The sequence below is a fragment of the Macrotis lagotis genome, chromosome 1 (assembly GCF_037893015.1).
Source record: "Macrotis lagotis isolate mMagLag1 chromosome 1, bilby.v1.9.chrom.fasta, whole genome shotgun sequence".
NCBI classification, from domain to species: domain Eukaryota; kingdom Metazoa; phylum Chordata; class Mammalia; order Peramelemorphia; family Peramelidae; genus Macrotis; species Macrotis lagotis.
Genome location: NC_133658.1, coordinates 237,666,386 through 237,681,850, shown reverse-complemented (window position 1 = coordinate 237,681,850; position 15,465 = coordinate 237,666,386). Strand labels below are relative to the sequence as shown.

Genomic DNA, 15,465 nt, shown 5'->3' with positions numbered 1-15,465 from the left:
AAGGAGGGTTATGCTGTTCTATGATTTGCAACCATATATCCTCACTAAAAGAATAAAGATATTAAAATAATTTATTTTATTTTAGCTTTTTTTCAAGACAATAGGGTTAAGTGGCTTGCCCAAGGCCACACAACTAGGTAATTATTAAGTGTCTGAGGCCAGATTTGAACTCAAGTACTCCTGAACTCCAGGGCCAGTGCTCTATCCACTGCGCCACCTAGCCACCCCAATAATTTTTATTTTAAGGAGAAGTGAGGGTCCTAAAAAACTACACTTTCTCAAAGGGTGGATTGCTTGCTCTTCTTCTATTCAATTCATTGTCCTTGCATGAGGCATGTATAAGATATGTTATTGACAGAGCAATTCTATAGGTTGTCTATCCAACTGCATAGCATAATGGACCATAAGCTTTTTTCATTTACTGAGTTTTCCTCTATAGCTAAACCAAACTCTCAAATAATTATGGATCTCATTTAGGAGATGCTGCAGTGTTCTGAAACTTGATGCAAGGAGCACAATGCCATCCAGCAACAGGAGCATCCGGAGGACCTCACTATTTAAAGAAATTCCTCTTACAGTTAGACTTTGAACTGGACATCCTCCATGACAGTAGTAAACATCTTTGGGTGAGCATACATTTCTTGAAATTAATATCTAGAAGACTGAGTCATTTATAACATGTGTTTGGCATATGTGTGGATGACATCTTATTGGAGAAGAGCATTTAAAACCATGTTTTGTTCTACTGAATCAAATGGAGTTTTTTTAATCATCAACAATCAAGAAGTATAGTGGAATCTTGTATTCTGTGAACCTTTCAACTAATTGTGTGACTGCTAGAGAATATAAAATGTAAATGTGATCTGCTCTCAATTATTAACTGTAAAAACCTGTCATTCTTTTCTTGTATATGTCACCAATATTTTTGTGAAAATTACTCTCATAAAAATTTTATGGAGATGGGGAAGATAGTATAAGGGTCACTAGTTATCAATATTCTTGGACACCTTTTTAAGACTTCAGTTTTATTTTCAGTTCTGAATTTTCTTCCTCCCTCCTCTTTTCCCTTCTCTATTGGGAATATGTATAGTGAGCATAACAAATCTCACATTAGCTATGCTTCCCCTCCCTCCAAAAAAACAAAGAAAAAAAGAAAATATTCTTCAATCTGTCCTGAGTTCATCACTCCTATATCTGGAGTTAAATACCAAGTTTCATTCTGAGTCTTTTGGATTTGTGATTGACTGGACACCTTTTTAAATGAGAAATAAATTTGTTACTGAAATCTTAACAGATCTTTTCCAACTTTTTTCCTATTCTTTTTCTGAACTTTCTTCCCCTTCCCCCCAGGCTTTCTTTAAATTTGTTTCTTACTCCAGACTGTCTCCTTGTTGTGATATTATTCTTAATGTTTAACCATTTTCCTTTCAAGATCATGGTATGAGACAGTCCTGTCCTTGCTTGGTTCACTAGCAATTTCTAAACTTTTGATCTTCTTGTCAAGAAGGTTGATTTAGGTAGGTTAAATTTCTTAGAAAATGCTGATAATGTCAATGTTTCTCAGAGTCTCATTCCAGCCTGTCTTTCCATATTGATTGCACATTACTGCCCCCCTGAAATGAGATGATATTTGTAAGGCATGTTTCACAAGAGCCTCGAAATAGTATTGTTCAGATGTTTTCAATCATGCTTGATTCTTCTTCTTCTTTTTAATGCCTGATTCTTCTTGACCCCATTTGAGGTTTTCTTGGCAAAGATACTAGAGTGCTTTGCTATTTTCCAACTCATTTTAAAGATGAAAAAACTGAGACAGACAGTATCAAGTGAGTTGCCAAGGGTCATACAGCTAGTGTCTGAGGACAGATTTGAACTCATGAAGGTGAGTCTTCCTGACTCCAGACCTGGTTCACTTCACCACCTAACTGCCCAGCTGGAATATAATAATAAATGTCAGTTCCCTTTTTCTCCCTTCCTTCCTTCACTCCCCTGCCTTCTAGCCAAGCCAGCCTCCTTGCTGTACCCAGTCCATGAGATTTCATCTCCCACCTGCATGTCTCTTCAAAGCCAGGTCTCCCACACTCCAGCCCATGACTAAAGCATTCTCCCTTCTCACTTCCACTTCTTGGAATCTCTGAATTTGCTTCAAGGCTTATCTCAAGTCCTCCCCCCCCACCTTTTCATAGTATTCTTCATCACTCCTCCCTTTTCCTGAAGTTATTTTCTATTTATTTAGCATATTTCACATTTTCTCATCCACATTCATTTAGTTTTTCCCCAGGAGAATGTAAGCATAAGGTTAGGGACTGTTTCATTTTGGTTTTTGTCTAAATTCTATAAAACTTTGCAAAGGGTCAGACACATCATAGTTGGTTAATAAATACTTTTTTATTTGAATTTTTGTGTTTAATGTATCTATTGAAGTGGTTTTTAAATTTTAGTTCTTTTGATTTTTTGACTTTTTGACTATAATTGACAGTGCCTGCTTCTGGAGGAGAGGACTGTATATGACTGATGTGATTAAGTATCTAAGAGAAAACTCCATTGCTCTGTATCAAAGATGGTGAGCCAATTATCACTGCAAGGGCCCCAGACTCACCTTTCCAATTCCAAGGGATGAAAAGCTGGCTGGGTTCATTTATTTTCTAGGCTTAAACCTATTTTTTATTTTTAAATCAAGTTCTGAGTCACATGATTTTGAAAAGCTCTCCCAAAGGCTTCCTTTTCTGGCTCATGATCATGGCCAGAAGGTTGGTCTTCAGACCCCTGCACACCATGGAGCGTGATGGGACTGGCCAGCTTAGAGCCCCTTTCCAAGGAGGGACTTTTTATGTCTTTTTATGTAAGCAGGGTATTTTTTCTCCAGGCTAGGTCACCAGATATTGAACCTCAATGACCACCCAGGCCCTGGTGGCCAAATGCTCAGCAAGTAGCTCCTATTGGCCAAAAGGCCTTTGTAGAGTCCTGTGCTTCTTGAGACATGGCCACACATGATGACTTCGCTACAGGTAACAAACTCCCAAAGAGGAGAGGTCTCCCATGGGCAAGAAGTGTTTTGTCTCTTCCCCTTTAGTTGGGGTGGGCTGGATTTGAGGACAAATCTTCAGCTTGGGTCAACTATCTCTTCCTTCCAATACAACCACAGAGTGGCAAATACTGAATTATATCCTGGGAAGGAAACTGGTCTATATAAGTCAGGGAAACTTGGACTTGGGAAGCTGGGTGACCCTTGGATAAGTCTCTTAGCCTCTTTGGACTTTAGGGGATTGTACTAGATGAGCTCCAAGCTCACTGCAATTCTAGCACCCTTGTGCATTGGGGACCCAGAATATGGTCAGGGGCCATGATATAAGTGGCGGGACCTTTTGATATCAATCAAAGATGTGTGTTAATTAACAAGTATATATTAAGCTTAGTCAGGCACTGTGCTAAGGGCTAATGTATACAAAGAAAAAAGTGAAATAGCTCTTGTCTTTAAGAATGTCAATTCTAAGGGTAAGGAAGAGCTAATAAGTACATGACTAAGAACATACAAGATACAGAAAAAGCAAATCAAGACAAATTTCATAGGATCGATCCACCTTTTATGAGATCTGAGCTCCTTTGCCTGGTTTTGATAGTTAACAGGCACAGGACCACTTTGGGGTTCTTCCCACAGTTGTTGGCTAAGTTGCATCTGATTTTCAAAGTGGGCCCTGAACCTTGGCCCATTGCCCATTGGGGAGGTGCCAAGCTCTCTTGTTTTTTTTTTTCCCTTTAGTTATTCTCCCCAGAGGTGTTAAAACCCATGCACCATGTCTTTGTTTCCAGCCAAGTTCCGGGTTCCTGTAGCCATATATTGTGGCAGCGTACCCCGATCCAGTGCCAGTTCTGGCCTCCGCACCTTCCAGAGTCCCAATAGAAACAACAACTCAAGCCTGCAGGACTATGGAGGTCGATGGACAGGAGACAGTGAGGGTAGGATGGTCGCCACAGAGTGAATTAGAGTGAAATAAAATGTCTCCTGGGATATGTGAAGAAAGAGTTATGTGCATGTTTCACACACATCTATCTACATTTACACATATCTGTAGGTAAATACATACACACATACAAGTGTATAAAGATGGTCAAATATGCATTGAACACACACACAACAAACATATATATATATATACATATATATGTTTGTTGTATGTTTATATAGTCACACACACACTCAATCATTGATTATTTATAAGCTCTAGTTTCAACAACCTAGATTTTACCTCTGGGCACTGCCCAGAATCATCTGGGCTAGGGCTGAGGTTTATTTAGACCAGGCCTGGAGAATGAAGTGAGCACACATTTGAGTGTGTGCCTGCCTTCCTTCAGCATTTAAATATTTAATGATGTATTTTGTTTCTCAATCACTTTCATTTATGAATAGATGAGACAGTTGGATTTAGGAAGATCAGAGTACAGATATGACCTCAGACACTTACTAGCTGTGTGGCCCTGGGTAAGTCTCTGTGGGCCTCATTTTCTTCATATATAAAAGGAGGAAAGCAATACCACCTACCTCCCTAAGTTGTATGGAGATAAAGTGAGATAATATATGTTTAAATACTTTGCAAACTATAAAGGATAAGATATTAGTTCTATTACCCACTCCTTTTCCAACCTAGTAAGTTATCCTTTGTAATGAAGATTTAAAAAGAAAGGTGGGATGGGGGGGCAGCTAGGTGGCATAATGGATAAAGCACTGGCCTTGGAGTCAGGAGTACCTGGGTTCAAATCTGGTTTCAGACACTTAATAATTACCTAGCTGTGTGGCCTTGGGCAAGCCACTTAACCCCGTTTGCCTTGCAAAAACCTAAAAAATAAAAAAAATAAAAAAAAGGAAGGTGGGATGGGAGATGAAAGGGGAATCTGTTTAGCAGAACCATTCAATCCATTAATCAAGTTTAACAGTATCCAAAATGTTTCATGCCCATGGTCTACCCCTGCCAAGAAGGGAGAGAGGCATATTTTCTGATTTCTTCTTTAAGTTCAAGCTTGCTAATCATAATTATTCAGCACTGGGTTTCTTTTTTAAAAATTACTGTCTATCTACAATTTACATTGTTATAGTTATTGTATATATATATATATATATATATATATAATTATATATGTGTGTGTGTGTCTGCATATAAATTATTTTTTTATTCTGCTTACTTCATTCTGCATTATGACAGCAATCTAAAACTTTATTTAGGGATTATTTTTAGATTATCTTCAGTTTTACAGCTGCAGTAGGTAGAAGCATTTGTTTACCCCTGATACTTTGCTATGTTTGGACCAAGGCAACTCAGTCCTCTGTCTGTCCACAGGCTCTCCCCAGTCCCTGCTGAAAATCCAGATGGAGAAGCAGTCACCTGTGTGGACCAGAAATGGAGACCTGACCAACCTCAAGACCAGTATTGCCTCAAAGGGTTGGCAGTCCAGGAATGGCCATATAAAGAATGTGGAGGCTATCCCTTCAGGACCCCAACCTCTCTTGCCAGCTACAGTCCGGGAGATGGAGGCCAACAGTGCAGCCTTGGAGACCACGCAGATCAAGGACAAGCTGAAGAAGAGGAGACTTTCTGAGGGGTTGTCTGCTTCTTCTCCCCGAGGTGAGCCTAGTGGTTCCGCTTGTGGAAGGGGGAAGGCTAGCAATCAGACAGGCAAATTTTAGACCTAGTTCAACTGCTTGGTGAGCCTTGGACAACCAATTTCCCATCTCTGGGCCTGTGCTCTTATCTGTAAAATGGGGGTGTTTGGGGTGGGGTAGGGTTAGGTGGTCTTTAAAATCTATTGTACCTCTGATAGCTTGAGGTAAAAGTCCTTCTGGGTCTCCTGGGAAAGACACACCCCACGAGGAGAGGAAAACAGAAGCCACTCTGATAAGAGGGGTCTATTTGTATGATGGACAAAGACTCCATAAGCCACAGAAATCCTGGATCTGGAAAGAGCAACAGAGGATGGTGGAGGGGGTGGAGGGGTGGAAGGGTGAGGGTGGGGGTTTGGGAGAAGGAGGTTGGCTGTGTAGGGACTTTACTTTGTAATCACTCTGATTGATTACCGGGGCCAGGAGCTCAAGATTTAGGCCTGGCTAAAATTCTAAGGAAGTAGTCAAGTGGGGAGAGCCCAGTGATCACAGGTCATAAGCTTTTCAAGATTACTTAATACAGTATTTTTATTATATAAATGTGGAAACTGAATCCCAAAGAAGTCAAATGACTTGTCCAAGGTTATTTGTAGCTAGTCTTCAAACTCAAATCTTCTGTCTCCAAATCCATTGCTCTTTTATTTAAACTACATTGCTGATGTAAATAAAAGGACTTTGAGTTCTCTGGAAGAAAGGGCCTTTCCAAATCCAGGAGATTCTCGTTGGGTGATGACCGTCCTGGAGGGAGTGTTTGTTCTCCCCTCCTCACTGGGCATGTTTTCCCCTAGGAAAATTGGTCTGTCCTTCCAGCTATGGGGATGTTCCTCTTGTACTGTCTGTAGATGTTATACATGCAGCTGTTGGTCTGTGGTTTCCCCCTTAGACGGTGAGCTCCTTGAGGGCAGGGACCACGATTTTTCCTGTCTTGGTATGTCCAGAACTTAGCATTTAATAGTAAAGATTTAATAAATGCTTATTGGAAGACAGACTGACTGAATTGGGTCCCTCAGGGTCTTATTTTGTGCAATCCAAGGGACAATATTTAAATGGACAGCAGACCAAAGAAAGTCAAATTACTTTCCCTGAGTTTCCCCTGCTGTTAGCTGACCAAAGATGCCGTGATAGACTCAGATTCAGGTTCATCACTCACTTATTCAATCAATCAACAAGCAGATGCAAAGAGCTTTCTTGTGCTCTGTACTGGAAATGCAAAGACAAAACGAACCTTCAGAAACTTACATTCTACTAAGTCAGATGTGGTACTGAGTACCTCCAAGTCTCTTGTTCCCCAGGGGTGTTCAGTTCACCTCTCACTCTTTATTCACATGAAATAATAAAGTATTTATTTCCTCTTTTTCCCCTCTGAAGCTTCCTTGGATCCTGGAGGAGTTACTAAGGGTGCTTCCCTGAAGAGTGCCATCCCCCGTTCCACCTCTCAGAGACTACTGACAGTTTCTAGGCCAATGCCTCCCATCCAGAGCATCCCTACCACCCCAGAGTCCAAAGGACCCTTGGAGAATGGCTTGGGCCCACAAGGGAATAGTAAGGGCCAGCCAAGGGCAACTCTAGCTGCCCAAGAGGTAATCTGTGACCTACCATTTTTAAGTTTGGTCCTTTCTTCATAGAGTAAATGTCTTCTATTTACTATCACAGAAACTGTGTATTTCTCTGTCTATCCACTCATTTATTTGTTTATGTGATTTATTTTTTATTTTTATGTGATCTATCTTCAATCAATCAAATAACAGGCATTTATTAGGCACCTACAATATTCCAGACACTTTGGTATTCACTAGAAAAACAAATATAAAAGTGAGAGAGCTAGTCCCTGTCTTCAAGAAGCTCCCCTTTCTAAACTGCATGCTCACACAAACTCCTTACAAATTGTCTTGAGAGATGGAGAGAACCAATAACTGTTTTCATCAAGAAAGACTTTTTCCTAAGGAAAGGGTACCTGAGCCTCAACAGGTAACATATCCTGCATCCTTTGGCAAAGGATGTTGATTTGATCCATTATCGATTCCAAATAGGAGGGAGAATTATTCACTTCTCTGAGGTACTTAAGGTCAGTTTAAAGGTCCAGGGATTTTTGACCCTGAAACTCTACAGAGAAAGAGTTCATCATCTTGGATGCTAGGACTGCCTACCATTTGTACCTCATCAAATCTGGAAAATGTTTTGTCAGGAATAAAAATAATCACGTCTCTAATAAAATTGTCTTCTCCATCACAGGAAGACATGAAATAGTCATTTTTTTTAAAGTAATTCCACTTTTATTTATTTTTTTTTTAGGTTTTTGCAAGGCAAATAGGGTTAAGTGGCTTGCCCAAGGCCACACAGCTAGGTAATTATTAAGTGTCTGAGATAGGATTTGAACCCAGGTACTCCTGACTCCAGGGCCGGTGCTTTATCCACTGCACCACCTAGCTGCCCTGAAATAGTTATTTTTATCAAGGAAAAAAGCACAAAGTAGCTTCATTCTTCCTAAAGTTTCCATGTAGAAACTTAATAAATGCTTATTGATTGACTAATGGATGCTCATCTTGTGTCAAACTTTTATGGGATCATGTTGGACATAGTTTAACAATGGGAAAATGAGGGCTGCCTTGGAGCTGAGGAAATCCAAAGGAGGTTTAGAGGTGATCAAGTCTAATCCCTCATTTTTTACATGAGGAAACTGAGGCCCCAAGAAATAAAGTAAGGGCAGCATGAAGTAGGAGATTGGAGTACAGGACCTGAGATCAGGAAGACCAGGTTTTTATCTTGCCTTAGACACTATCTATAAGGTCTTGGGCAAATTACTTTACTATCTTACATTTTGATCTTCTCACCTATAAAAAGGCAATAATAATAGCAGCCACTTCACAAGGTTATTGTATCACAGGGATAATGTAGGTAATCAAATGAGTTAACATATAAAGCACTTTGCAAACCTTAAAGTATGATTTAAATACTGCCTCTGTTGATGAGGAAAAGGAGGAAGATGTTGAGTGTTTGTAAACCTTAAAGTTCTATATATTTACATATAAGCATACTACACATAAATATGTAATAGTTATATAACAGGTATCATTATTATTAGTAAAAGTAGTAAACTAATGATATGTCATGCTCAAGGTCATGTAGGTTCCTGAACAAATAATTTCGCAGGTATGGAGCATGGTTAAGATCACTGTATTATTGGCTTTCTCAGGTCTAAAATTCTATGATTCCCTGAAATTGGAAGAAAAAAGGAAGTAGAGTTTGACTGGGGAACTTTCTGAGTTGGAAAAATAAAGAAGTAGGATGATTTTGAGATGGCCACAAAGGAAGGTATCCATAGGGTGATCCTGCCCCATTGGACCCAGGGCCAGTGCTGGTTTTTCTAATTTTATACCCACAGCAGTCACAGGAAGGAGAAAGGTGTGTGTGTGTGTGTGTGTGTGTGTGTGTGTGTGTGTGTGTGTGTGTGTGTGTAATGTTCCTTGGGACATTAGAGTCCTAAACTTCATTTTTCTCTATAAGATTTCCTTTGTCTAAATCTCCCTCTCATGATTCATCATGGTGTGAGGGCAATTTTGGGCTCTCAAAGACTAGAAATGAGACTACACTCTAGCAGGTCTTTCCAGGCTGGAAGGCTTGAATATAAGTGAAGACTTGACTATCATTTTGACGATTAACGTAGCTCAGTTTAAAGAGATTCATCACCAGAAGGACGGGGGGGCGGGGGGATTGGGGTTATTTGACCACGTCATTCATGGTAACTAAATTCCAAGACTGGAGGAGATGTGTTCTGCATCCATGGAGAGTCCCATGTCATCAAAACTGCAGATCTTTAAAAATATCGGAGTGAGAAGGAATAGCTAGACTTCAACTCCCTCTCCCGATACTGTTTCCAGGTACAGATATCACTTCAGTACCTGCATTGCAAGGATGAGAAGATGAGGCGATCATTGGGAGGCTCCTTGATGCCTCCCATCCCAAAGGCCTGGCAGCCAGCAGAGACCAAGTCAGTGACATTGCCAGCTGTTGTTAGCAATCCTAGTTCCCTACCTTCAACCCAAGATGTTCTCACTATCCAGGAGGTCTCTGGAATAAGGTAAGCCATATTTGGCCCTTCATTGGAATTTTAAAGATTCAGAAATTGTTAAGGGTTAATCAGCTTCTGTTGGGTCTGCATGGGTACCCTGGGCCAGTACTCTGTAGTTGAGTGTCTTGGATTATTATTGATATTGTAGGGACTCTTAACCTAAGATCCCTAATTGCTTTTATTTTTTAACATCAACATTAGATTTTTAATTAAACAGATTTAAGCTTAAACCAACAACAAATACTAAGGGGAAAAACAGTAATGAACAGAGGGGTCAAAAAATTCACTTTAGTCAGCAAGTAAACATCTTAAGGGACAAAACCATAAACATTTGAGGATTAGGTGAATGGAGGGATGTGCCTGGCATAAAAAGAATGGAACAGAGGTGTTTTTCCTCCTAGATCAGCCAAGAATTGTGTTCCCATTTGTGTTCCCATTTGTCCAGCTTCAGGGCCCTGCCTTTCTTGAAGGACTAAGGAGCTCTTTTACCCTACCCTCCACAGCTATCTGGTGACCAACTGCATTCCCTCACCCAAGCCTCCAGTATGCAGAGAGGAAAGGAAACAGTAACTATTTAGCAGGAAAACAGTCCCTACCCTGGGCTCTCATTTTCCCTTGACTTATCTAATACTTCTAGGAGGCAAAGGGGCACAGTGTTCTTGGCAACTTCATGACCACTTGGCCCCTTCTTTGTTACAACTACCCAGATAAGGCCACTGAAAGGCACAGGGTGATCAGGGATAACCACTTGGTACTAAAGGTGGTGCCAGCCTACAGGTGCAGCTTCCAAGCACTTAGTGAGAAATACAGGCATGCCTAGGTGCCTCTGTTGGCACAGTGTCTTAAGGGTAGTCTGGGCACAGCGAAGGGATGGTAAGATCCTATGACTGCTCTCAAGCCCCAACCCTCGAAATAAAGGACCTTCAGTTTGCTGTTGTAGTCGTTGCTTCAAGTCTGACTTCAGCTATTCTACTGTCACCTACTCACCCAGAGCTTTGACTGCCCTTCTGCAAGAGCTTTCTTGGTGATGGCTGCAGCCTGGTGGGAGCTAAAGTTGAGCAATGCAATCTGTGTGTGGGGGTGCATAAGGCTGGGGAGCAGCAGTGCTTCCTGTAGACCTCATCCCAGAGACTGCAAGGCCTGAAGCAAGGCCTGGTGGCTCAACCCATCAAGGGTCAGCTCGAATTTCTCGGTGCTGCAGCAGATGAGCAGCAGGCAGGCCAGCCACAGAAGATGATTGCGAAGAGTGGCGATGGTGGCCTGGGCCTGCACATAGGTGGTTCAGGCCACTAAAAGTCATCATAAAGCAAAACTCATAGAAATACTCCACTCGCTGAAATAGGGGGATCAGCTGGTGCTCATACACATCCTGGGGAAGACAGTTGATGAATACCTCAGCCCACTGGTGGGGGGCTGCCCACCCAGCCTGGGGGTGGACCTCTGTATTTTCTTTGCCTGTTCACTTGCACCAGTTGGATCCCTGTTTCCCTCACCCAAGCCTCCAGCTCAGCCTTGGTCACTGGATTCACCAGTTCACACCATAACTCACACTCCAGCTTGGACTGCATGTTTCCTAATTGATGTTTAAAAATATTTTTATAAGTGCATTTTAATACGTTTCCTTAATAATCCTATATATTTTATTTTATGCATATATATTTTATTTATGCATTGAATGCATTATTTTATGCATTGAAAAACATCTCTTGAAGGGGTACATAGGCTTTACCAGATGACCAAAGAGCCTGGGATATAAAAACTGATTAAGAACACCTGTTCTGGAGGGTCTTTGCTTTATCAAAAGACTGGAAGACTGGTTTTCTAATCTCGATAATTGGTGTTTTTCTCCTTGATATACCCAGTTCCTTTGAGTGGAATATCCTGTAGAAAAGGAAAGTTCCACTCTCCCAAGAAAGTAGTACATCCTACCCATGAGAGGTAGCTGCTGACTACTCCAGGCTGGAGTCAGTCCAGATAGTGTCAGAATGTGGGCAAGAACCCAGACAAGACTCTCGGGTATGCTCTGAAGTAGATTTTGGGTTGGTCCTCTATTCTGTCCCCAGCTTGTTCTTTCCTTTCCTTTCCTTTAAATCTTTAAGGGTGCCCCTTCTACCTGTGAACCTGCTCAGATTTCCCTTTACCTAAGAACCCAGTTCTACTTTCCCCTTGGGTTGCCATCTTGCTTCTCTCTCCAGACTTCTTTCTGGTACAGTATGTATACCTTCACATTCTTGGGCTTTTGCAATCTGCTTTCCATCTTCACTACTCTGCTGGAGCTACTCTCTTGCTTTTTTGTTTTTGTGGGGCAATGGGGTTAAGTGACCTGCCCGAGGTTGTAGCTAGGAAGTATCAAGGGAAGACTGGATTTGAACTCAGGTTCTCTTGACTCCAGGGCCAGTGCTTCATCCACTGCACCACTGAGGGCACCATCCACTGCCCCTTAGCGCTACTCTCTTAAAGGTTCCCTTTTACTGAAAAATCAGATGGTCTCATTCTCTTTGACCGTTTTGCAGCATGTGCCTCCATTGATCAACAATCCTTTCCTTGAAACTCTTTCCTCCTTCATCTTTCTGCTTCTAGGACCCCCTCTTTTCTTTTTGGCTATTACTTTTCTATTTCTTTTATAGGCATTTCCTCCTTTTCTTCTTTCTCCTCATGTGGGCATTCTCCAAGGTTCTCTCTTGGCTTCTCCTCACTTAGTGATCTTATCTACCCTCATCTAGCCTCATCTAACTTTTCTGACTGACTTTCATATCTACCTCCAACCTCAACCTCTTCCCAGTCTAGTCAAGTCTCACATTTCTAGGTGCTTGTTGATCATTTCTACATAGCACTTCTATAGTTGCCCCAAATCAAAACTGGCACTATATACTTCCTGCCTCCAGACCAGCTTTTCCTTCTTGTTTTGTTGTTTTCTGTTGATAATTGTTTTCCCAGAAGTCCAGGCTCAAAACCCTCAGAGTCAATGGGAACTCTTATTTTTCTTCATTCATGGTGAAGTGCTGTTGATTCTGTTTACAGATTATCTATTGCCTTTTTCTTTTCCTCTCTATTTTCTTGTTTAGACCCTCTGTCTGACTTAGCTTCCCCCCCCCTTAAGCTGGCATTACAGTGTCTAGACACTGTATGCTTTGATTTTTATTACACATGACTACCCAATTGATATTCCTAAAGCACAGTCTGACCATGACTGGTCATGTCACATTTTTGTTCAAAAATCTTTAATCATTAACTACCTTATAAATGAAGTTAAGCTCCTTAGTCTGGCGCTCAAGATCCTCCAAGTTTTGGCCCAGCCAGATTTATTTCCCACTAAATATAATTTACCTAATGATAATCTTCTATCTGATCAAAAAGGACTACCAATCACAGCCATCTCTGTGTCTTTCCTTATGCTTCTTCATCCATCTGAAATGCACTCCTCTCATATCTCTGCCTGTTCCATGCAGTCCTGCCCATCCAAAGATGTCCTGCTTGTGGGTCCAACTAAATGAAAGACTGCTTTAAGGGACAGGGTTATGGAAAGCAGAGTAAAGGGATGAAGACTGAGCCCCAGGGTATGTCCTTTTTTGGGAAGCAAAAGGAGGAAGGAGATTCAGGAAAGGAGATAGAAAGAGAGGGCCCTATTTGAGAAGTAAGAAAGAATAATCAAATTTGCAATCAGTTGGAGAAGCAGTATAATAAAGACAATCTCTCTGGTTTTGGGTTCAAATCCCACTCTTGACATTTGCTACCTTTGTGACTTTGGGCAAGTCACAGTCTCCATGGAACTCAGATTTCTTGTGGAAGCTTGGACTAGAAGGCTACTGAAATCTTTCTCATTTTAAAATTATGATTTCAAAGCTTATAGCCTGTGGCCATATAATCTTGTTTCTGATTGTTGAAAAGCATCAATAGTAGGGATAAGATAGCTGTCTATGCTGGGATGTCAGGGACATTGTCACACCTTGTGGCTAGAGTCTAGGGCTGTGAATCACAAGAGAAAGAGACCATCCACATCTTGGGTCCCAATTAATCTTCTCCAGTGTCTTACTTGCTCACAGGTAGAGATAATTGGTAGTGTGATCACTGGTCCTGGGGATAGATACTGCTACTAGTTTGAAAGGGTCCATGGGAATGCAAATGTGAAACTGATGAATTTCCCAGCTCCATCTTTTTACCCCATAAAAATCAGTGGAGTTTTGGCCTAATATTGGTGATGGGTTCAGAGAATGCAAGGGGTTGATGCCAAGCTTGGAGATCTGGTACTCTTTAATTTATAGAACTCCAAGAAGCGGCTTCAATTCCAGGGAGATCTTTGAGGTCATGTTCACTCTGGGGAAGGCTCTGGAAGTCTAATTTATCATGCAGCTACCACAGAGAAGACATGGACTCCCAGACTGGCCCTGGAACCACTTTGGTTGCTACCACCCCTCCTCCCCACTCCCTACATATTTCCACAATACCAATGGGGACTGGTGTGAACAAGGAAGCTTTAGTGAAGACCAAGGACATTTTTGGTTATCTTTTCCCCAACTTGGATTGATCTTGAAGTGATGAGCAGAAGAATATATAAGTAGTTTTAGAACTTTGGCAGGGAGCCCCTGGGACTCCAATAGGCTCATCTTACTGCCATCAATGTTTATCTATTTTTATTTTCCTCCTCAATTTGCAGATAAAGAAACTGAGACCCAGAGGAGTGAGGTAACTTGCTTAGAGTCTCATGGCTAGTGAATATCTGAGGTGGGATTTAAACTCAGTTTTTTCTGATTTCTAGTTGAATGCCTCACCCAGTACAACAAGAATGTCTTTAGATTTGCATTCAGATCTCCCCTACACCAAGATACCAAGGGCTGATTTCTTTTTGGAAATGAAAGGAATTCCCTCCAGGGTGAGCTTCTATGTGTATTTTGACCAAGAGAAGCTTGATAGAGTAAACTTGGATGTGCTCTAAGAAAAAACACAATAAGGCAGAGGGGTATCTCCTTAATCCCATCTTGGTTCCTAGGGAGCCCTCCTATAACTGCTTTAGCTTCTGTTCCCTGGAAGACAAGTTGTTATTTTACCAAGATCAAGCTATGGCCATCAGGAGTCCTGGGTCCTTGGGAAACCTTTGGAATGTCCAGTATGGGAATAAGATGAGATTTTTTTTTTCCTGTTTGGCCTCAGAGGACAGAACCAGGAGCAATGGGGTGAAAGTTTGCAAGGAAACAAACTTGGACTTGATGTCAAGAACAATTTGATATACCTCAATATGGAATAGGCTGCCTTGGGAGGTGGTGGACTCTTCCTCCTTGGAGATATTCAAGAAGGGGTGGCAGGCCCCTTGTCTGTCATGTTGTGTCAGGTACTTGCTTTTGGTCATAGGTTAGACTTACCAGCCACTGGCTAGTCCCTTCCAGTGTGAGATTCTGTGATTCTGAGTTTTTGGTACAAGAAAATAAAGGCGGGGGGGTAGAAGAATGATTACTTACTAATAACAACTTGACATTTATGCAGAGTGCTTTTTGGCTACAAAGTTCTTGCCACACTTTCTATACTCTTGACCCTCTGGAACATCTCTGGAAGGTAGGGATGAGGAAACTGAAGCTCAGAAATATGAAGTGACTTATTTGGCAAAGGTCACATGGTTGGTAAGTAGGCAGCAACTTCTTATTTGATTTTTGCAAAAGCCCTGTACAAAGTCTGCCCATAGAGCTATAGTTATCCTGATTCTAAAGCCAGGGAAATGAGACTCAATGAGGGTAAGTGAGTTGCCTAGGTCATA

The 15,465-nt window shown here is 41.4% G+C and overlaps 1 protein-coding gene and 1 pseudogene across 3 annotated transcripts in view; one reads left to right on the top strand and one right to left on the bottom strand.

Annotated features, from left to right (window-relative positions):
• Nucleotides 1-15,465, top strand: part of TOGARAM2 (TOG array regulator of axonemal microtubules 2) — a 95,801-nt gene that overhangs the window by 14,550 nt on the left and 65,786 nt on the right. For 2 of the 3 annotated variants that reach the window (XM_074209789.1, XM_074209791.1), the window contains exons 2-7: nucleotides 478-626; nucleotides 2,864-3,005; nucleotides 3,808-3,954; nucleotides 5,331-5,615; nucleotides 7,019-7,230; nucleotides 9,529-9,728. In XM_074209789.1, coding sequence (XP_074065890.1) covers nucleotides 2,978-3,005; nucleotides 3,808-3,954; nucleotides 5,331-5,615; nucleotides 7,019-7,230; nucleotides 9,529-9,728 — 872 coding nt within the window. In that variant the 5' untranslated portion in view covers nucleotides 478-626; nucleotides 2,864-2,977. Of the gene's footprint in view, nucleotides 1-477; nucleotides 627-2,476; nucleotides 2,561-2,863; nucleotides 3,006-3,807; nucleotides 3,955-5,330; nucleotides 5,616-7,018; nucleotides 7,231-9,528; nucleotides 9,729-15,465 lie in introns of all 3 variants that reach the window. The other variant, XM_074209790.1, reaches the window with a different exon arrangement.
• LOC141504651 (dead end protein homolog 1 pseudogene) lies at nucleotides 10,312-11,287 on the bottom strand (annotated as a pseudogene).